Source organism: Falco punctatus (genome assembly GCF_963210335.1).
Source record: "Falco punctatus genome assembly, chromosome: 9".
NCBI lineage: Eukaryota > Metazoa > Chordata > Aves > Falconiformes > Falconidae > Falco > Falco punctatus.
This window is the reverse complement of record NC_137589.1, coordinates 42,441,760-42,464,259: the sequence shown is the minus strand read 5'-3', so window position 1 is coordinate 42,464,259 and position 22,500 is coordinate 42,441,760. Positions and strand designations below refer to the sequence as shown.

The 22,500-nt window shown below is 50.6% G+C and overlaps 1 protein-coding gene across 5 annotated transcripts in view; it reads left to right on the top strand.

Annotated features, from left to right (window-relative positions):
* The window catches only part of PBX3 (PBX homeobox 3), a 115,654-nt gene that overhangs the window by 89,612 nt on the left and 3,542 nt on the right, over positions 1-22,500 (top strand). For 4 of the 5 annotated variants that reach the window (XM_080401431.1, XM_080401430.1, XM_080401428.1 and 1 more), the window contains 6 exons: positions 3,110-3,351; positions 9,598-9,788; positions 12,061-12,196; positions 19,065-19,230; positions 20,485-20,597; positions 21,422-21,511. In XM_080401431.1, the coding sequence (XP_080257557.1) occupies positions 3,110-3,351; positions 9,598-9,788; positions 12,061-12,196; positions 19,065-19,230; positions 20,485-20,597; positions 21,422-21,511 (938 nt within the window). The remainder of the gene's footprint in view (positions 1-3,109; positions 3,352-9,597; positions 9,789-12,060; positions 12,197-19,064; positions 19,231-20,484; positions 20,598-21,421; positions 21,512-22,500) is intronic. The other variant, XM_080401432.1, reaches the window with a different exon arrangement.

The following is a 22,500-nucleotide window of genomic DNA, read 5'->3' as shown; positions in this document are numbered from 1 at the left end:
GCCAGTGGATAGTGAGAGTGTTCCTCCCTGCTGAGGAGCCCGGGAGATGCTCTGACTCCTTCCCAGACAACGTTAAAAGCGTTCAACCTGCAGCTGAGGCAGCTGCTGCAACTCGCCAAAGAGCTGCGTGTTTCACTGATTGCAGAGGAGTTCATCAGTTTTACTGTCCCCTGCCCCCAGGGACACCAGACCCTATTAGTTGTGGTGATCTGGTTCGTATAGTTCATAAGGAAAGATGTGAATTAACACACAGCTTAATTCTTGTTAGAATCAGTTAATCAACTTGTGGCTTTGCCATTCAAATGAGTGATGCGTCTCACTCAGGGGCAAAATAAATGTTATATCCACACACACACACTTCGTCATCCCTTTGTCTGCGGGTTGTCTGCAGGCTCGCGCGCTCGGGACTGGATGCTTTGGACGCGGGAGTGTTACTTAATACTAAGATGAACACAATATGCCAACCCCTCTGTCACCAGCTTTGGAGATATGCGTTAGGGTTGAGAGTGAGACACCTCAGTGGCTTCGTCATTGTCCTTATCTGCTGAATTTCTTCCTCTTGTGCTTCAGGGCCTCTCACCAGCTCCTTCGGGCTGTAGCGTAGACATCAGCTTTTGCATTTAAACCCTGGGGAATGCTTGCTGGCCTTTGTTAGATTTCTACAAGAAGGGTTGGGGGTTTTGAATATTAATTTAAGTCTGGATGTGTAGTGCCATTTTGGACAAAGCCCTTTAATCTTTGGCCTGTTGGTGAAAGTAAAAGATGCAGAAGTCACAGCAATTGTACCAAATTATTCTACTGCAGATTTTGGCTGGGCATCTTGCAGCATCAGGGGAGTGGAGTGGGACTGCTGCTGTGACACTGGGAGGGCGGATGAGCTTCAGAGCAGAAATGCAGCTGGGGAAAACCAGCTGGAATAGAGCATGGGAGGCATGGTCTAAGAAACGGTCCAGAAGCAAAAGGAAGAAAAGACAGTAGAAATCATTCATAAGAAGGAACAAGAGCTGGAGTGGATTAAAACCAGAAGGTTATTAAACATACTGACACCAGAACAGAGGAGGAATAAGATAAACAGGAGGAATGGCTCAGCACAACAATATCGAAAAATCATCCCTGTGTTAGCAACACCGCATGGGCCAGGAGTTGTGCAAGAGCAAGGGCACTGAGTCCAAGGGGAACGAGGGGGTGAGGGATGGGATGGTCCTGATGCAGCTGTGCCAGCTCTGCCACAGCTGGGGTGGGCACAGGATCCCCTTGGTGGGGGACCACCACCCCCCCTGCCACAGGAACCCCTGAGTGCGGCATCACCCTCCCTGCCACGTGCTCAGGCAGCAGCATGACTGTGCCAGGAGCTGTGCCAGGGCTGTCCCCAACACGCATGCGCTGGCCCAGGGACATGCCAGGACGATGCGTGGTATTGTCAAACCGTGCTCATCTGTGGACCTCGGAACAGGCAACAGAAATAATTTAAAGAGGTGATGAGACATTTTTATTATTCCCATGAAATTGTATGGAATTATAGTTTTAAATGAAGGTGACAGGTTTAAAATGTGTATTTTAGAGTAAAATTAGTGCTGGGCTTTCTTGAGTCTAGAAGATTGGCCAGTCAGGGGGTCACCTCCCTCTGTGCGTGGAGTTTAGGACACCGAGGGTGAAATCTGTTTGTTTGGGAGCGGCTGCTGTTCCTGGCCAGCGTGGAAAGCAGAGTTGCTGGTGCTCAGCTGTCTGCATGGCAGCTGTGGATGGTGCTGCTGCGTCTGGCGCAGCCATTCGGAGCCCGCAGTGCTGCGAGGAGCCCGTGCAAGTATGCGGGGTGCCAACGGCAGACCTCAGGGACCCACTCAATCCAGAGCACAAATACTTACTCTTAAACAGATTTAAAGAGGTTAATTGGGCTGGGATGTACATGGTTGTGTTACATCTCTAATGGAAATGTTGACTCAAGAAGCCACAGCTCTAGTGATTTTTGTACTACTGTAATTATTTTTAAACTTTCTTTTCGGCACTGTTGATAACAGCTTGGCACCATGCCTGCATGACCTGATTAAACTTACAAATTGTCAGCCTTGATCTATAGGACTCAGAAAAGATTGCTGACTGAGCATTGCTTCGGAAATTCTCAATTTAAAACAAAAATTAGATTTAAAATCTTGTTCTCAACAATACAGTGCAAGAGCAGTGGTGATATTAAACATACACTCAGCATCCCAGCATCATGACGATAATCAAATGTCTGCATGGCAAGAAGTTTAATTCCTTCTTGTCTATGTTCCGTGGCTGCCAGAGTCTCTGCACCACACTCCCATGGAGGCCATTCCTGAGGCGATGCTCCCAGTTCTGTCTCCACCATTTCCCTCCTCTGATGGGAAATTTCAGCTCTACCTGTGTGGAGCCAGAGACCGCGGGCATGCGTGGAAATGGCTGCATCCATGGGATCTGGCCAGTGATCCACAGCACCTCCCTGCTTTTTGCCTGAAGGCTCCTGTAGTTGAGAAGCAAGTGGCAGCTTTTTCCCCAGGCATTTTAAACCAGTGCGTGGACCTCATAGGAGGGATGGAATCCAGTGGTGCAAGTCTCCATAAGAGTAACAGGGTGCTTAGATCCATTTGGAAGGAAATGAGAAGCAAATCAATTCTTTCCAGATAAATAATGCACTAACTTTTACCACACAGTCTTGCATCAAAGTGGTATAATGTATAGAGTAATGCCAGTGTAGATGTAGCTACGTCTTGGAAAACAACTGGAAGGCGTACATCTCCATACTTATGCGAATACTCCTTTAATACTTACACTGAAGTGATTAAAAGCTCTGCAGGGTCCTTTAAAAGCCTTGTGAAGATGTTCCTGCTGTGTCAGAACCAAGAGGGTCCTGCAGCGCTGCTGTCACCCCCTGGCACTCACCTGGGCTGTGTCTCACAGGACCTGCCCCAGAGGAGGGTGCCCATTTGGGTACCACCGCAGGGTCAGAGGAAGGGCCGTGGGCAGGTTCGGTCCCCGTGTCCCCGCGGGGCAGAAGGGCTCCTCACAGGCGTGCAGCGAGCGGGCAGTGGCCGGGCAGATGCAAGAAATACTGACTGTGTTTTCTCTTGTTCTCTCTTTTCTGCCCAAGGTTTGAGCATCCGAGGAGCCCAGGAGGAAGACCCTCCCGATCCCCAGCTAATGAGACTAGACAATATGCTTCTGGCAGAAGGAGTCTCAGGTCCGGAGAAAGGTGGGGGATCGGCGGCAGCAGCTGCAGCCGCAGCAGCCTCTGGAGGGTCTTCAGATAACTCTATTGAACACTCAGATTACAGAGCCAAATTGACCCAGATCAGACAAATCTATCACACAGAGCTGGAGAAATATGAACAGGTCAGACATCAGCCTCTCAGTTGTACGTGTACCTGCCGCTGCTGTCCTCTGCACCTCCGCTTGCCAGCGCCCGCTGCTGCCTGGCTCTGGACCACATCCCCTCCTCCCCTTCCCCACCCCCCTCCCCCATAAAGAGCCGTGTCGGGAGTCCGTCGGGCTTTGAGGAGCCCCTCACTGGACCCAGGACACGTCTTGCATGCCTGAGTGTTTTATGTTGTCTGTAACTGCATAAAAGCAACACCCAGTCCTGTGTTTCTCCCCTTCGAGCCAGCCCAGAGAGCGAGAGAGGAGGAGAGCTGTTTGTCAGTTGATGCCGCTTTCCTGCCCCATGGGGAAGTGCTGCAAGGCTGGGTCTGGCAAGTCGGGGAGCACAGGCAGGCGAGGGCCGTGCTGCTGATCTCAGCCCATGGGCTCCGCGCGCGGGCGGCGGGAGGCTTTGGCGCCAGGCTTGGCCACGGTGGGTCAGCCATGGCAGGTTGCGTGGGAGCAGGCAGCGAGGCGCCAGCACAGCGCCTGGCCCGGGCTTTGGGAGCTGCCGCTGTGGGTAGGAAATGCGGAAATCCCAGTTCAGGTGGACACCAGCACTGGGTGTCTTTGTTTGGAGTGAAGAGTGTGCTGCAGAGACCTGTGGGTTTACATTCACCGCTGGGACCTGGTGACCTGCCACATATGCCGCGCCGGTGGCACCGGGAATGATTGCCACGTGCTGCTGGCTGGCGTGGCTCCTGTCCTGGCGTGGGGGGCTGCATCGCCCCGTTTCCCTGTAATCCACGAGAGAGACTGTTCTGCCTCCTCTCTTTTCTGGTTTTGCAATGAACAATGGCATCAAAGGAGATGGGGGAGGGAAGAATGGCACGAGACCCCTGGCCCTCACAAGCCTCAAGCGATGTCTTCATTTTCCCCTCCCAGAGGTGTCCTAATAAAGCTTGTAAGCCCTGAGCCTAATCAGCTCAGCGAACCTCATCAGCTGGTGGTTTCCTGAGCTGAGCCAGGGAAGTCCTGCACTTGCCCCCAGCCCATCACGGCAAAACGTCGGGATGTACAGACCAAAACCACAACAGAGATGTGGAGGCAGTGATAAAACAGCTCGAAACCGCGAGGGTGAGAAGAGCGCACCGTGCTGCCCAGCTCCTTCCCCAGCCCCTCTGCTCTGCCCTGGCACGCTTCCCCTCCTGGCCTCACCAGTGCAGAGCGGGACCTGGGTGCCTCGGTAACTCTTCATTTTAGAGTTTACCATTTTTCACGTGAAGACCCTCTGAGAGGTCTCTGGCTACTTTGCTTTGCTTTTATATCCCACCGGAAACAAAGGCACGACCTGTGACACAGCTGACTGGTGTCTGCTGAATGTTAGCAATGGAGAGAAGCGACGGAGTGGTGGGCGGTGGGTGAGAGGCAGCGGCAGAGCCTGGAGGAGGAGTGGGGAGGTGGTGCCCACTGGTACAGTCCACACAACATCCCACTGCAGATGCTGGTGGGACCATGGCCTGGGTGATACAAGGCTGGCATGAGGCTAGTGTGGCTCAGGTGCTGGTGGCATGGCGTGGTTCAGGTGAGGGTGGGATGGTGTGGCTCAGGTGCTAGTGACACAGTCTGGTTCAGGTGTGGCTGGGACAGTGTGATTTATGTGCCAGCAGCATGCCATAGATTAGGTGCCAGTGGGACAGTGCGGTTCAGGTGCCGGTGGCACGGTATGGCTCAGGTGCTGGTGGTACGGTGTGGCTCAGGTGCCAGTGGGTTGGTATGGCTCAGATGCTGGTGGTACAGTGTGGCTCAGGTGCCGGTGGCACGATGTGGCTCAGGTGCGAGTGGGTTGGTATGGCTCAGGTGCCAGCAGCACTGCCTCATCTGTGCCGCCTCTTTCACTGTGTGCACAAATTTCAAGTGGTGCACAAATAACCGAGCAAATAACTGAGAGGGTCTTTGTGCAAATCTCCTGTTCTCCTTGAGATGAACCCCCTCTGCACCCTCTGAGGGCCCCAAATGTCCCATGTGGACCCTTGGGCTCTCCTGGCACTGCAGGGCTCTGGGGTGCAGCCTGTTGCGCTGGGACGGGGATGGCCGCCGGGTTAATGAGCACCATGCAGCGGGAGTGCATCTAATAAAAGCACAGGAGCACAGGCTGGAGAGAGATCTGGGGCCAAAGCAGCTGCAGGTCGGTGCTTGCAGCCATTTCCTGGCAAGAGTCCTTTGGCTCTAATAAGTTTAATGAGGTGGGGGAAGCAGTAGCATTTTTAGCCCTGTAGCTCCATTTACAAAGGTTTCGGCTGAAATGTCACAGCCATCCGTCCACACCACGGGAAACTTTGGAGGATGCTCAAATGCTGCTAGGAGAAGGAGAGAGAGGTGGAGCTGAACTGAAACATGTACGCTTCCCTGTTGATCCTGACACCCTGCAACGTCTGCTCTACAGAAATATGATAATTTCCCCAGCCTTGCAGCAAACTGTCTCCTGCCGGTTTGTCTCAACACAGTGCCTGTCTCTGCAGCCGAGAGGCAGCCAGGACTTTGCGTCTCTGCCTCCAGCAGCTGCAGGTTCCTGAGAGACGGGTGCCCTCCTGCAGCGGGGGGCAGCTCAGCCCCCACGCAGGGACACCTGCCCACGCCGGGGGAGCAGCTCCTGCTGCTGCTCCCCGGTGCAGGCGCTGCTGCGGTGCTGCTGCAGCTGGCAGCAGGGACCAGAGCGGCTTCCCAGAGATGCTTTCCAGGCAGAGTTTGATCCTGATATTTGTTGCCAGTTAACGGAATGCGCTCAGAAAAAAAAAAAAAAAAAGAAGGAAAGAGAAATGGAAAGTGTGTCACGCCATCACACAGCTCTCCCCTTGCCGTGCGCCGGGAGAAATGGCCGTACACAGGCAGCTCCTTCCATAATTTACAGCTACTATAATAGAGATGACATATTGAAAGCTATCTTCTATAATTACACTGAAATACATTTTTTGCTGTAGGCAAAAATACTGTAAGGGTCCCAGGCCTCCCGGAGCAGCTGGGAACCTGCTTCTAGAGTTCACAGATGTCTTCTGAATTCACCCCAAAGTGGGGTGAAGTGTGGCTGCTCGGAAGATGCCACCAGCCCTGTGGAGTGCTGGCTGGCACTGTGGCCCTGCAGACTGTTTTGGGCCATTTCATCTCTTTTTCTTGCGCTCATCTGAAGAGTCTTGATGAAGCATTAAGGCTAGCAGGAGCATCCCTGCTCCTACAATGTTTCTGAGCAGGTTAACAAGACCATCGCTTATAACCTGACATTATTAATAATGTTTCAAGCGCCAAGCAGAGGCCTGAAAAATAGTACTGAAAAAGGGATCAAGTAGCTCGGACGCTATAAATAAACAAGAGGAAAAAAGACAAAGCAGCAGAGTCTTCTGAGCTTCTTCCACTCTGCTGCACTGAAGTAACTGCAGATGGGAAGTGCTGGTGAAGATAAATTAAAACCAAGCTCTCTTAAGTAGCTGCAACCAAACAAAGTCTCATCAAGCCATTCAAGTAAATTCAAGGAAATATTTTTGCTTCTTGAAAGCAATAAACTCACTTTAGCTTTGAAATGTCTGATTTTTTTATACTATATTTGTGGATAAATATTTCTTATAGAAAAGACATATCTGAAAAAATGCAACAGTTGCCATTTTTATCGTACTTTAAAACTGAATTCCCTGGATCTGCAAACAAGGGGGCACTTGACAAGCTGTGTTCCTAAAATGTTCTTTCAGTGTCCAATCCTTGGATCCAGCTGTATTTTTGGGACAGCCAGAGCCACTCTCTCCTCACAGGGAGGGAGTTGCTGCATTTGGGTGCGTACCTTACCTTACCTCTGGGCATTGTTTCCCAGGTGAGCCACAGCTGGGGCTTGTGCTGTCGTCAGATGGCTGAACTCAAGCTTTTGCATGCTAAAATTGTCCAGGCAGCTCAGCAGAGGACACTCAGGAAGGATGTGGCCCCAGTGCAGCGAGGCTGGCGGGAGCAGGCACTGGTGCCCGGCTGCCTCCCCAGCTCAGGCCGGGGGCTGCAGCCCTTCCCTGGGGGCTCTGCCCACTCCCACGCCGGGCAGGTGAGCTGTTGTGCTGGCTCTGCGCTCACACATGCCAAAGCTTTGGGATGGGAGGAGGAGAAAGAGGCCACCTGCGACAACTCCTGCTCTCCCTGGGTGAGGAGGGTGGCCGGGGGTGCTCAGAGTGGCATCCCCATCTCTTCGGTGTGGCAAGAGGGGACAGCGTTTGCTCATCTCCACGAGCTTTGCTGCCTGAAACCTCAAAACAGAAGGAAAGGAAGAAGATGTGCAAATGGGAAGCAAGGATGAGGTGTGTCAAACACCTTAATCTGGAGCTCAGAAAGTCTTGAGAAAGTCAGGGAATGGCAGCTGGTGGGAGGAGCAGTGGGTCTGCGCTGGCACAGAGTGGTGGTGAGCTGGCACAGCCTCTGTGGCACCGGCACCTCGGCGCTCGGCGGTGGCAGGTGAAGGGCGTCTGCACCAAGGCTCACCAAGCCTCACCGAGCCTTGCCAGAGTGCTGCCTCCAAACGGGTGCTGCAAGGATGTAAATTAGCCTGTAATTTACTTTCAGTAGTGTAAAGAAAAAAAAAATCACTTTGCCTGAAGTGTATGCATCTTTCTTAAGGGTGTACCCAGATTTTAATTATCTAAATGTAAATACTTAACGAATTTTACTTAGAGTAATGAGCTAAAGTGCACACTACATAAATGAGATGTTCTAATTAATCATGTATGAACTACTGGTTTAAAGAAAAGCTATGTGAATTCTGCGAATGTTGGGCTATTGCCAAATTGCTAATCAGCATTTGCATTCATAGATGGCTTCACTTAATAAGTTGTGAGACGTTCAGCAAATGTTATAGGAAATTATGAGTTTTTAGATGCATAAACTTTTCACTTTTAACTCTTTCCATCACATAATCTATTGAAATGCAGCAGAATCCCTGAAAATGTAGTTGTCAGACAAATTACATTTTTTTTTTCACCCTGGCTTTAGAAGGAAAAGGGGAACTAGAGAGAAATGGATGCGTGAGGTATGGGGTCTGGACCAGACACTTGCCGTGTTTCCTCTGCGTGATTTACTGGCTGCTGAGCGTTGTGCTCGTTGCATGTTGCATTAGATGCAGGAGAGTGAAATCCCATGGCCTTGTTTGGCCACAGCCGCAGCCCCGCGGCGCGTTATGGTGGCTGGCCCTTGGCAGGCAGCATGCAGACCTCCAGCAGATGCATCGCCTTGTGTCCATCCACCTTCGCATGGGCAGGGTTCGGGGGGCAGAGGGCAGTTCACCTCACACTGCCCACAGCCCCCATGGGGGTCAGCACAGCACCTGGCCCTGCTCCTCTTCCCCGGGCACCATCAGACAAGAGCAGGTCAGTGCCTGGAATGTGCTCAGGTACCAGGCTGGCCCCTGGCAAAGGATTAGCCCTGTGGCCACCACACAGCTCAGCCTAGCATACGGCAGTCCCGGGGTTTGTTTTTGAAAGAGATAAGGGTGACATAAATCAGCACTGTTGATGGCAGCTTCCAGCCTGCATGGGGGAAGCCGGGATGCCAGTGTGACAGCCACTCGGTTGTGCAGAGGCTTGGATCAGGTGGTGTCTGTTGACGATGCAGCTGGAGAAGTTTATGTCATTGTGTCCATTCACCTACGTAGTCTGGGACAGATAATTGATGGCTCCTCGTGCCTTCCCTCCTTGTGTGCCTTGGCAGCATGGCACAGGCCAGGTTCAGGCATGGCTTTGCCAGCCCCCCCGCTAAAGGATGCACGCAGCATCCCTGGGTGTCACATGCTAGCGTTCCCATCTAGACCTAGAAAGGTCTGAGCTCCCCACCTGTGGCAGGGTGCTGACCCCGCCTGCTGCCTGTGTGGGGCTCAGCGGGCTGCAGGACAGGCAGCCCTTCCCAGGTTTTGCTCGCCTGGGTGCTGAGTATGTGCTGGTCCCCGCTCCTGCACCCGTTACACGCGCTGGTCCCAGCCTCTCCTCTCCACTGTGCTCTGGCTGAGGCCGCAGGGATGTTGGCCGGGATAAGCGTGGAAGGAGCTGTGCCACAGTTGCTCGGCTCCCTGGGCTGCTGCAGCACAGTCCTGGCTCTCACAGACAGCGGGGGTGTGATCTGCTCCTGCCGCCGCATGCTGTGGGGATGGGGTCACACGAGGGTCCCCCAGCCCCCCTGGTGCTGTGTCCCCCCAGCAGCCAGGTCCAAGCTTGTGTCCTTGTGGGATGGCACAGGACAATTTCTAAACCTCTTCTTCCTTCACAGGCATGTAATGAATTTACCACACATGTGATGAACCTTCTCAGAGAACAGAGCCGGACACGTCCCATTTCTCCCAAGGAGATTGAAAGGATGGTGGGCATCATTCATCGAAAATTCAGCTCCATCCAGATGCAACTCAAACAAAGTACTTGTGAAGCAGTAATGATTTTAAGATCAAGGTTCCTCGATGCCAGGTAAGGCAGAGGCGAGTGCCCCAGCTCTTTTTGGCAGGGAAAGGGCAATTGCTGTGCAGCTCAGGGACAGCCTGGCTTTGCTGGGACCTGTGTCCCCATGTGGGCAGGGACCCGCTGGGAGAGGCTGCTCTGTCCCAGCAAAAGCCCAGAGCCTTCATCCTTCACCCAGCAGCTGCTGTGAAAGGAGGGGGGGGGGTGTCCTGCATCGAGCTTTCATAAACAACAATGTCTCTTCTACATATGCTAGTGCAAACACTAGCCTTGTTTACCCGCTGCTTGCTTGTTTACCCTGCTCCTGCGAGAGTCACATAGGATTTGTGCAAAGGGCTGTTTTGTCACCCCAGCAGTTATTTAAATGGCTGCTGGTACCGATGTCTCGCAGCATAAGGCCAGGCTTGCAAAACCCTGACCCTGTAATGGAAGAGCTAAGTTCTCTGGGAGGGACGTGCCCACGGGCTGCGGCTGGTGCTGGGTTAGCAGCTGCGCGTGCCCGAGGTAAGGAGGGCAACGATGCTTCTGAAAGCCAGATCTGCTGGCCCATCTCCCAACAAGCTGTCGCCTGACTGGGGTGTGGGAGAAGGCAGCACCTTCCGAGCCACTCACAGCCAGCACACGCGTCCCTCGGACACCTGTGTCTCTGCCAGAGCTCAGAGCCTGTCCCCACAGCCTGCCAGCCACCAAAGCGGTCTGCTTGTTCTGCAGGCTGCGAGGAAGTAGGCAGACGGGGATCAGGAGGGGGTTTATAGGCACAGCCAGATTTGTTTGGAGGTGGGATATTGATCCCCAGCCCCATCCCTTCTGCAGGGCTCCCCTCCACAGAGCAGGACCCTGGCAGCTGGCAGAGCCCGGAGAGCAGAGCTGAGCCTGGCAGAGCAGGGAGGAGCAGCAGGCACCATGCAGAGCCTCCCCTCAGCAGCTAGCTCATGCTTCACACCTGAAAGCTGTGAGGAGCTAAACAAGAGCAAAATAATTTTATTAACAAGGAGGTCACTGGCAGGTGTGGCAAATTAGGGTAATTACAAACAGTTGGAGGAAACGTCTATGGAGAGCTCCAGTAACTGCAAAAGGTAAAGCTTGCAGATGCACATTTTAAAGTGATTTCTTTAAAAAGGAGGAAGGTAAATAAGGCAAAATGAGTGGAAGCACAGTAATGAGATAAACATAGCTCTAGGGAGAGAGTCTGCCTGCTCCAGGATACAGTGTAGTTAGCAGCATCGGTGATACTGCTGGAAGAGAGCGCTGGGGATTGCGCTCGGCTGCCTGCTGGCCTGGGGCGCAGGCAGTTTGATTGCAACCAGCCCTGAGGGGAAGAGAGCTCTGAAGGAAATGTTTAACCGGTGCTTTCGAGAGGATGTTCTGGGGAGGAGAGCAGCCGATGTCGACGTTTGCTCGGAGGGAAGGCACCGCAGCTGTGCAGATGCTGCCGCTGTAACCCGTGCGGTGAGAGCCTGGCAGCGGGCTGGCTGTGCTGGAGGGGCTGTGCTGCTCCCCAGCCGGCTGCCTGGCTGCTGGGCCGGCTGGGGCACGTGCTGGGTGGTGTGCTCCGGAAAGGCTTTGCTTTCCACCAGGGCTGCGAGGCTGCACGCCTTGGTACCTGTCCGGCACGGTGCGAGAGCAGGAGGGTGCACAGATGGGTCTCCCTCGCAAAGCCCTGAAAGCCACTCGCTCACGGAAGCCAATTAGCTCAATGAGTGCTACATGAGGACACGGCAGCGAGGCCGCCCTGTCCTTTTCCATTGTGCTCACCCCAGACACCGGTGCGGAAGCCCCGGCTGACCTGCCGCTACAGGGAGGGAGGTTCGTTAGGTGCTTGCTGTCAGCGTGGGGCGGGCGAACAGCTGGGAGGGTCGGGCTGGGTTGCATGCTTGGGTGCTGCAGGCAGGCTGCCCAGCTCAGCGCCCTGCCTCGCCTTTTGCTTCGCCGTGTTTTCTGCCACAGTGCACAGACGTTGCCTGTGCCCCATGGGATGGAACCCTTGGTGGGTGGTGCGAAGCCGGAAGCAGAGACCTGGCCCTTGCAGGGCTGGATGTAGGAACATGGGCATTGCAGCCCACTGCCCCCTCCGCACAGCATCAGGGCAGAGCCCAAACCTGGTGGAGGGCTGGCCCAAAGGAATATGCGGTGCTGAGGCAGTGCTGTCGTGTTGCTGCATCGTGTTGCTGTGTGCTGCAGCACAGGCATGTGAAACAAGGGTCACTTCCATCCCAGCTGACCCTGCCAGAGACCTGTTTGCATCTGGAAGAACAGCTGTGCTTTTCTTTTCTTGTTTCAGACGGAAAAGGCGTAATTTCAGTAAACAAGCCACAGAAATCTTGAATGAGTATTTTTATTCCCACCTCAGTAACCCCTACCCCAGTGAAGAAGCCAAAGAAGAGCTGGCAAAGAAGTGCAGCATCACAGTATCGCAGGTAAGCAGTGGGTGGGAGCGGAGCGGGTCCTGGCCCCTGACCCGCCGCACCCCAGGCAGTGCGTCGACCTCCCGGCTCCCCTTGCAAAGCTGCTGTCTCCCTCGGGGCTCTGGGAAGTGCTTCCAGCGGAGGCATGTGATATGGAGCAGGTCCCTGCCCAATGCACCTTCATAATCCCTTCGGATTTGCACTGTTGACCATGGTAAAGTTCATCAGGGTGATGGAACGTGACTAAGCTGTGCAGGGAAGGCAGCGTGCCTGCAGGTGGCTGGGGCTGTGCTGGGGTGAAACAAGCAGGCATATGAAGGTGAAGGTAGAAATAAAAAGGCTGTGAGGTTAGCACCCTGCTTCATGTCAGCTTTCTTCTGCAGAGTCTGTAAGATTCCTTGCTGAGCCTTACTGCCTGTTACGAATTCATTACAGCTTACCATTATTTCGGGGGAAGGCCAGTTTATTGACAAACATATAATCTATCTCTATAGATCAGAATTTCTTTGATTGCTTGAAGTTGTTTTTTTTAAAAGAGCCAGAAATTCAGCCTCTCAATATACTCAAGTGACAGGAGTGGTTTCTCTGTAGCAAAAACGTATTAGGCAGAGTTGCTCATTTTATCACATGTAACAGATGTTGCTGTGAAGTTAATGCAAGAAAACCGGCATCTCCCTAAGCAGAAACACGCCTGGTGTTGGCTACAGCTGCTTTCTGTGCAGGCCAAAGTACACTTACAGCTCTGGACCGGCGTCTTGCAGCGAAGCTCAGGCCAATGACACTGCTCCATCGAGCTTTCCTTCACCAGGTAGCTTAAAAAGCAAAACAGCACTTAGCCTTTCTTTTGGCCTCTGCATTTGGTAGAAAACCAAACTATTCCCACAGTAAATCCGGCTCATACAGTTGGGGAAGGTTGCACTTGGGTGACGGGGAAAGCTCACCAGCAGTTTCCACATTCTCCAGCTACCCCACTGCCTATGGCAGGGCCCAGTGTGCCATCTCCCTCCAGCTCCATCAGCTCTGCTTATCAATATTTCAGGTCCTTTAGAGGAACAGTGCCTGTGGCGAATGTGTTAACTATTAATGATTGCAGGCTGCAGTATTGGCATTATTAGCAATGCAACCTTTAGCTTTATAATTAAGACCTGAGCTGAGATTTACTTTATAGGTCTCCCTTGAATGCATAAAAAATTCAGGCACTTTATTGAAGACTTTGAAATGCAAGGCTGTCCTGCTCCCCCAAATTTGGTATTACTTAATTGACTTTGGAGATACCCTCCGTACAAACCCCAGTGAAACGGCCCTGTGACACAAGAGGCCAGTGGACATGTGTGTGCCTTGCTGTCTCTGTGCTCGTTCCTTGACACGCAACGCATATTGTGCTCCCAGCAGGGTGGGAAGCAACTGTGCCCGAGGAAGGTAAGGGATGGAGATGGGGACAGTTTCTTCCAGTCCATTTACAAATGGCTGGGGTGATGGGCAGGATTTTTTTAGGAGAAATTCAGCACCAAACGTGTTCCCTCTGCCATTGCTCTTCCATTGCTGTTAGCACCATGCAAGTGATTGCAGCCCTGACAGGTGCAGGGGCAGCCATGGTGGGCGCTGCGCAGCTCGTCTGTGCCCGTGGGCTTCCCTGTGGCTGCCATGAATGCCCAGAACCAGCCAAATAGTCCAAGAGCACATGACTACCTGGGCACCTCGGTCTGCAGCCCTACATCTTGTTGCTGGTTTCAGTCCTCTTGGCACAAGATGGTTTATAGCAATTCCTCCAGCAAGTGGTGTCCAAAAATCATCTCACGTGAGCCGAGGCAGCCTGCTGTGTAGTTGGGAGAGGCAATGCCATCAACACCAATTTGGAGAAACCACCAAGTTCTTCAGCTCTGCTGGCAAAATGCAATTGGGAGAGATTACATGGTAAAGAGGACAACAGACCTGCTGGAAAGATGTTTTCTGTCCACCCAGCGGACAGTGAATTGTGCCTGGCAGCGAAGGAGTTAGTGATCCTGCAGAGTGGACAGATAAAACGCTAGATCTAGATAAGGCTGAAGTGACTGAAGGAAATGAGATGGAACACTTGAGAAGCCATAACTGATTGCTTCTAGTGCTAATAGATCTGATTTCTTTCTTAATTGGTTGTTTGATAAGATTTAATGTATATGTTGTAGAATGAAATAAAAGGCAGGCAGATGGTCCAAAAATGTAGCAGCAGCAGTGAGCCTGTGACATGAGTGTAGGTTTGTCTCTAATATTTGGTACAAGCATGTATTGTTTCTTGAATCCATTAGGAAGTCTGAGTGAGCAATGGGAGTAGCTGCAGCGCATCCTCTGTAGCACTGTGTGCAGCATTCCAAGCTTTGCAGGGTGACATTTTCCAGCCTGGAGCAAGGGCAGCACTGACTGTGCAACCTGTGCATGAGCCGCCAGAGGTGCAAGTCTGGGGCCACGGCAGGAGCTTCACTCTGGTGAGACAGTACAAATAGCTAGGAAAGCGTCCAGACGATGGGAAGGCCTGAAAATGGGACAGTGTGTCATCTGGTGGGAGAGGAGCGTGCATGTGAGAGAGGGAGTGCCTGTGATCAGCTGGTTGCTTAAGTTCATGATAGATCTGCAGTCACAGCTAGAAAATGTGAATACCACAGATACCCTAATCTTTGATTTTCAAAGGCACTTCCAAAGGCCGCACGGCAGGACTGCAATGTTAGTTGGTATTTACTAGGTTGAACTGGGCTGGAATTGTCTTTCTTTGTACTGAAAAATGTGTATATTTTTGAGGCCATCTAGCAGAAAAGCTCTGAGCAAGCACTGTAAAATAGCCCAGTGCACACTGCTCTGGTGGTTGGCAGCAGAAGTCAGAGGACGCAATCCAGAAATCAGGGGTGAATTGAGCAGTCATTTAAAATACTGGCAGGAGTAGCATCGCATGGGATAAGCAATGGCATCCAAGCGAGTGACTGAGCTACACCTTGCACAGGGCTTTTATGAAAAAATCTCTGAGCACACGTATTTCCAGCCTTGACCAGGAGTCCCTCAGACATGGCTGTGCCTGGCACCGTGCCCTATTTACCTCCCTGCTACAAATGCCCCGGAGGTGCAAAGTGCTGGAAATTGATAGGGTTGGGGGGGGGGGGGGGGGGGGAGGGGAAAAAAATGTTAATGGATGGCTTTCCAAACTCCTGGAGGTTGTGGTCCGTGTCTGATGGAGGCTTTCTCCTTTTTCTGGCTGAGCCAGGCTTCCCCTGTAGCCTCTCCTAACGATGATCCAAGGTGTTTCTTTCTCGTACTGTCAGTGCCTTGTAAGTGCTGGGGGCAGATTCATGGCAGAACATTTTCTCCCTCAAACACTTAATTAGCGAGTGTTTTGGGTCGTCCTCCCCCCAGATTAAGCAGCTCACTGGAAATCTTGCTGCCATAGCACTTTACCGAGCTGCAAAGAAAATTGTGTCCCAGAATCATTTAGTTGCAGATGGGAGATAGATGGTTTCAGTTTTGATATTGGTGTTTAAAATAATATGTAGAGAAGGTTTTTCAAGAAAAGCATGAAGACAAACTATTTATTAAGATGAACACCTCACACAATTTCATTTTTAAGAGTACAGAAAAGGTAATTCTAGGGAAAAAAATGTCCTTAACAGAGAACATCGTCGGCTGTAATTTAGAGCTACCCGATCAGCACGTGTTCGAGGGAGATAAACTGTATCATCTGTTCTCCCCTTACCATGGCTGCGAGGCTGATGTTTTATACTTTTGCAGATGAGCCTCTTTCAGGGTGTCATGAACAACTATCAGTCTATCATATGGGCTATAGAAAGGGCATAGTCATTGCTGAAAGCGTGTCAGTGGATTACAGCAATAAAATTTTTCACTGCTTCAAACAAAAGAAGGATGTGGTTGACAAGGGAATATATTTAAAATTCTTTTAAAGAAAGAATGCAGAAGCTGGTTTTCAGCACCCCTCCTGCTTCTGCTTCTTCTGAGTCTGTCTCTGTAAGCAGATTGACAGGGAAAGCGATGGATGTACAGGCTCTTATCCCTTGACTTTATATGGAAAGCAAGGGGGGGGGGGGGGGGAAAGCAAGCTTAATTATTTTCTAGAGGTAAAATTCTTAGGTTTAGATCATGTACCATGATTATGCTGCATTGATTTTAAAATCTTACTACTTTGTGCCATTTGATTAGGTGTGGAATGTGAACCGTGTGCTGCAAACACTTGGAAATACAATGGAAAAATTTCCGTGGTCTGTAAATACATAGTTCACTAATTTCAGCAGAGATGCTCTCGTGTCAGCTGCGTCTTTTGCAGAACGAGCACTGATTTATCCCATGAAATCAGCCTGTGCGGAGACACGAGGCAGGCCTGCCCCATCCCAAATCCCACATTAGGCATCTTGATGATTTAAGTAATAATTTACCGTCTTTTTATTTAACATTGCAATTAACATGATAAATAAGTGCAACAGTATTGTTTGAAATGTAATATACAATTAAGCCCAATTAATTAATTGGCCTTCAATGATCAGGAGGAGAAAGATGTTCATTGGTTTTTTTATGTGAAGAGATAGTTTATTTTAATGAAAAATGTGTTGTGAAGCAGCTCGTGATGGAGACAGCTTTCGTTTTTAGGGTGAGTGTGGGGCTGGGCGAGGAGCCAGGGCACTGCGGTTCCCCCCGGTCCCAGTGCTGCTCGGGGCCAGCCCAGCACCAGCATCCCAGCCCTCCCTGGGACAGTGCCGGTGCCAGTGGCCAGGGCAGGGTGAGGTGTGCTCCGGGCAGGCAGGCAGCCAGCACAGTCCCACAGGAAGAAATGCCACAGTGGTAAATCCAGCCTAAATCCTGCCTGGCACAGGCTCTGCTTGAGCGGCACCCTGTCCCTGTCCTGGATGCATCCAGCCGCCTGTGTCGGCCGTGCACGCCTGGCTGCGCCTGGAGCCCCTGCACGTCGCCCGGCCATGGCACGCTCTGCTGCAGCCCCTCACTGATGTGGTTCACAGGAGAGTGAAGAGTCCTTTGGCCGGGAGGCAAAGGGACCTGGGCACTGCTGCCTATGCTGCCCCGGAGGGGTGCTGTGGTTTCTTGGGCAGCCACCGGTGCCGGGCCCTGCCGGTGAGCAGAGTGCGCGCTATAATCTCAGAAATAGTTTAACATTTCTGGATATTCATTTAGATGTGGTATGCGGGTTAAACATAACGTACGATCGCTGCTCCTCTCATTGCTTCCAATTAAACTTTGCTTGTTAGTTTAACCTCTAGGTAATCCCATCAAACAATTGATGTCAAGGAAACACTGCCCACAGTGGCTCTGGATGAGTGGCCATTAATTTTAATTGCCTTGATATTAAAGATTAAGAAGTATTGGGACTAACAGAATGGAAACGATCTGATGTCAAGCAAATCCACTCATTGAGGCTTCCCCAGGCTGCTGGTGATATTAAAATTTTACTGTGAGAATTAAATAAACCTTTATTAGTGATGGCTGTTGTTTGATTGGTCCAGGGGCGTGCATAAACAGAGGGGTCTCGCACACATCCGTGGACAATACAGTTGATGTACAGAGATTCCTCAATTATGAAACTGTTAATAAAGCATAATCTGATTGTCCACAATAATTATTTGCTAGGTTTCATTAATGTATTATTGCTTCTCTGACTGACAAGGTAATATTAAGTGCAATATATAGAATACGGTGGAGTATTATCTAGGGAACAGAATGTATAAGGTACCTTTTGTATTACTGTTAAAAGCTAGAGGCTTTTCATTAGTTGTTTTTAAACAAAAGCTGCACTACATAAAATACAGCAGGATTTGCCTCCTGCCTGCAGCCTTGCTGGCTGCTGTGGTGCAGGTGCCTTACCAGGAGCCACGGGTGCTGCAGAGCTGCCGCGGCTCGTGTTGGGGTGCAGCACCCCGTGCCGGGTAGCTGGGCCATAACCACTCATGCTGTTCCTGGTGCCCTCCCCTTTACCTCTGGGTTGTTGCAGGTGCTTTTTTGTTTCAGCAGCCGTCTGTGTTACATACTGGGGTTGTTAATTAGGAGCTCTGCTATGGCAGCTGAAGTTAAACAAAGCCACTGAGAAAGATTGTATGAACTTTTCTGAGCAGCTCCAGCCGTGACTTCTGTGTGGGTTAATAGTCGGTGCCCCGTGAGCCATCTTGGCTTCAGTACAGCATCTTCAAAGGGAGATGACAAAGTGACTTTTCAGCCATTATTGATTTATATGATTCCTTTCATTTTCAGCTGACCAACCATGATTCTATGAGTGGGCTGCCAAGGTTGTTCCAGCCCAAAAATAAAGAACAATTGCTCTCACTGCCTGCTGACCCTCACTCAGCCGGGCCTTGGTCCCCCTTGAGCAGCTTTGGGGTCTCGCACTGATTTTGTTGACAAATGGCTCATAGTAGTAGGAGACAATGCTGTACCAAATGCTACAGCAAGCTCCAGGAGAGGTGTCATCATGAAAGCGTCACCCCTCGTGCATCAGTTTGCCAGCAGAGTAGGGGAGCCAGATCACGCTCATATCCATAGTAATATTTAACTCATTATAGAATCATAGAATGGTTTTGGTTGGAAGGGACCTTAAAGGTCGCCTAGTGCAACCCCCCTGCCACAGGCAGGGACACCTTCCACTATCCCAGGTTGCTCCCAGCCTTGTCCAACCTGGCCTGGAGCACTGCCAGGGATGGGGCACCCACAGCCGCTCTGGGCAGCCTGGGCCAGCACCGCGCCACCTTTGGTTACTGCTTAGTTAACTGGAGTATGTGGCAGATATGGGTTGGGGGCTGGGACATGCCTGTTTTCTGGACCAAACATGACATCTCGAAGGGGTCACACTTTGCCAGGTCAAGCACTTCGTGTCCTTCACCCTTCCCACCTCTCTTTACTGCAGGTGTCCAACTGGTTTGGCAATAAGAGAATCAGGTACAAGAAGAACATCGGGAAGTTCCAGGAAGAAGCCAATCTCTATGCGGCAAAGACGGCTGTGACCGCAGCGCATGCCGTGGCCGCGGCCGTCCAGAACAACCAGACAAACTCCCCCACCACACCAAACTCTGGTACGTACCCAGCTTGTGTGTTAAGCCTCCCGAAGGGCAGGCTGTGCAGGAAAACCCTCAGTGGTGCCCTAGTGAGTTCGGTCGGGCTGAGAAGGGTGCAGCTCCCTAGCAGACCTAATCGTGGCATGGGCAGTGGGACCAAGCCCGTGGACCTCCGGGCTGGACCACTGCGGGGGCTGAGCACTGCCGTAGGTGGTCCCAGGTGACGCTCCCGCAGCCTTGCAGGGAGCAGGGCAGGGCCCATGTAGTTCCCGTGATGGTAACTTCTGCCTGGCTCGGGCTTCTGACAGCTTCTTTGTTTCCATAGATATTTTAAGCTTTTTCTCATTCAATGAAAATAACACAAAATGAGGCAGAGCTCCAAGTCCGCTTTTGTAGAACTATTAAATTTATTGTCAAGATAAGAACGAAATAGGGGAATATTTTAGCATGCACTAATTAGAATTTAAACTCTGGCTTGCTTGAAATGGAGTTGATATTATATATAGAAATCTAAGGATGCAACTTTTATTTTGGAGTTGCTGTACCACATGTTCTTCTGCAGTATTTAAAAATTGTCTCGCTAGTGTGGTGTTGACATTTTGCAAATCTAAGCATGAAATTAGTAAGGGGAGTGTGTAAAGAGGAAGTCGCTTTTTTGGGCTCCAGAGGCAAAGGTTTCCACGAAGCACAGATGTGTTTGACGCTATTTACAGTGAAGTTTTGCTGCGACCCAACTTTTAAAGGGTATAAAGATCCGAGGGTGTGGGGGGGAACCACTTTAATCAAAAGAAAGTAAGAAAAAGGTTCCTCCTCTGATGGTAACAAATCAGCTAATTAGAAATTGCCAGCCATTTCCTTTTGAAGGAGACGTGAAGCGCAGACTCAAAATGAGTTTTTCTCTGAGTGTTTGGTGATAGCATCTCATGATGAAGCGATCCATCGGGGGAAAGCTCTCAACGTGAAAACCTGTTGTTGTACAGAGGGAAGAGCTAACCTGGGTTGCAGGGGGCTGCCAGGCTTACCCAGCGTGGTGCTCCCGGGCGGCAGCCGGTGCGGGGGGAGAGCTGGCAGCAGCCCAGCCGGGGCGCCGAGCCGTGGGCGGGGGGCCGGTGGCCCGAGCTCGCCCTGCGCCGGGGCCAGCAGCTTCCCCTCTGCTGTGCGCTGCCTTTCCTTCTCCTCTCCTGTCTTCTTCTCCTTCCCCTGCCCTCAGGTCTCTGGGGTTATATATTTGCAGCTCTCTGTTATTCAGCTACCTAACTCTTTCCTTTCCAGGTTCTTCTGGTTCTTTTAACCTCCCAAATTCTGGGGACATGTTCATGAACATGCAGAGTCTGAATGGGGATTCTTACCAGGGGTCCCAAGTCGGAGCCAATGTGCAGTCACAGGTAGGAGAAATGCCCCAAAGTAGGGCCTTTCTAGCAGGGTAGGGTTTGGGCTAAAAATTCCACCTTACTCTGGCTCTATTAAATGGTCTGTGCCTCGCTGCAGAGTGGAGGCTGCATATTTCTGAATGTGACCTATACTTACCCCAGCATTGAATTTCACAAATATAAAGGAAAGTGATTTTTTTCTGATTGAAATTTTAAGCTTTGTGAATGCATTCGGCTCTGGCTTGAGCTCATGGAATGGGATTGGGTGCGTCTGACTTCCATGGACACTGTAAATCCAGTGAATTTTCTTTCTTTTTTCCTTTCCTCCCCCCCCCCCCCCCCCGCTTCTTTTTTTTCTTTAAAAAAATGCATCTTTCTTTCATTTATTGGACAAAATTTTATTTATTTATTTATTTCTATGTCAGAACACATCTAACTGAGCTATTAAAGTACAACTCATTCTCAGTCACTTTTCCAGTCCTTTCAGACAGGGCTAACTCCATGTTTTATATGCAGTATATACGCCATAATCTCTTCCCATACATGCAAGCACATACAGACGTATAAATATGCACAGCACTTTGCTGCAGACACTTAAGAAGGACCTACAGGACGCACTGCTGTGAGGAAGTTGTTTGGCTGGTGTGAGAAGCAAAGATGTATGGGTTTTAACATGCAAGGATTTGTTGAAATTCTGCCAGTCATTCTTGATTGATAAATTTGCCTTTCATAGAAGATGCTAAACCCTTTTGGCTCACATAATTCAAAATGTTGCCTATTGTAAGTGATGATGTTTTAATAGATTTGGAATGATGAATTTTGTTTCCCCTTACTTTAAGGTGGATACCCTGCGTCATGTTATCAATCAGACGGGAGGATACAATGATGGCTTGGGAGGAAATTCACTGTACAGTCCACATAATTTAAATGTGAGTACCCAGGGGAACAATAGTTTGGAGAGCCATAAGCACAGTGTCAGGTAAATGCAGTCATTAATGCATATATTAATTACTCTTGCAATAGTGTTTCTTAATATCGCATCTTTGGGGACGGACCGCAGAATAGCCCTTGATAACAGCTGTAAGGCTTGATAATGTAAGAAGAGAGAAAATCCTAGCGCTGTGACTATAAGCCGTTCAAATTTTGATATTTTTCAGCCTTGTGAGTTAAAAAGTAATAGCCTTGGAGAGAAGGCTCTTGTTCTTCACACAGAGATGGTCAGATATCTCTGTACTTGTGTTTGTTATTGCCTGCGATCAGACGCCAGGACTGTGCTTTTGATACACTTTTAGCCATTTCAAGGGTGCACATTTTTCCTGTGCTGGAGAAGTACTTTTGGCCTTGTTACTCCAAATGGGAGAGAGCAGTAAGTCTGGCAAACAGATGCTAGTAAATTGAGGGATTATAGGCTTGATGGTGATAGGTGCTAAATGTCCTACCTCTCGCTGTAACCGATGGGAGCTGACAGTGCTCAGACCCTCGCAGGCTGGACCCCGTAGCCTGCACACGAGGCGCCAGGATAAATAAACGTAGAGATCTATTCTTCTGTCGGCATGAAAGCCCGGGATGAAATACCACCCACGGCAGCAGCCTCTGTGGTGAGGGCTCCACGGCAGATCCTTTTCATCCCTCATTTCCAGCTTGCTTCTCTCAATTACAACTTCAACAATTAATGCTTTAAATAATTTTTAAAAAATGTTTCATATTTGCTTGGGAGGTGCCTTTCATTTATTTTCCTTCGTGTTCATGGACTTCAAAATTACTGTAGAGAATTCCCTGTCTGGTGACTGTCTCCCCATCCCAGGGGCCGCCCCCGTGTTTCACAGCCCGCTGTGGATTGGGGTGCGGGTGCTGAGCAGTGTTGAGAACCCACAGAGAGGGTGGCTGTGGAAAAATGGGGAGACCCAGCGTAAGATAC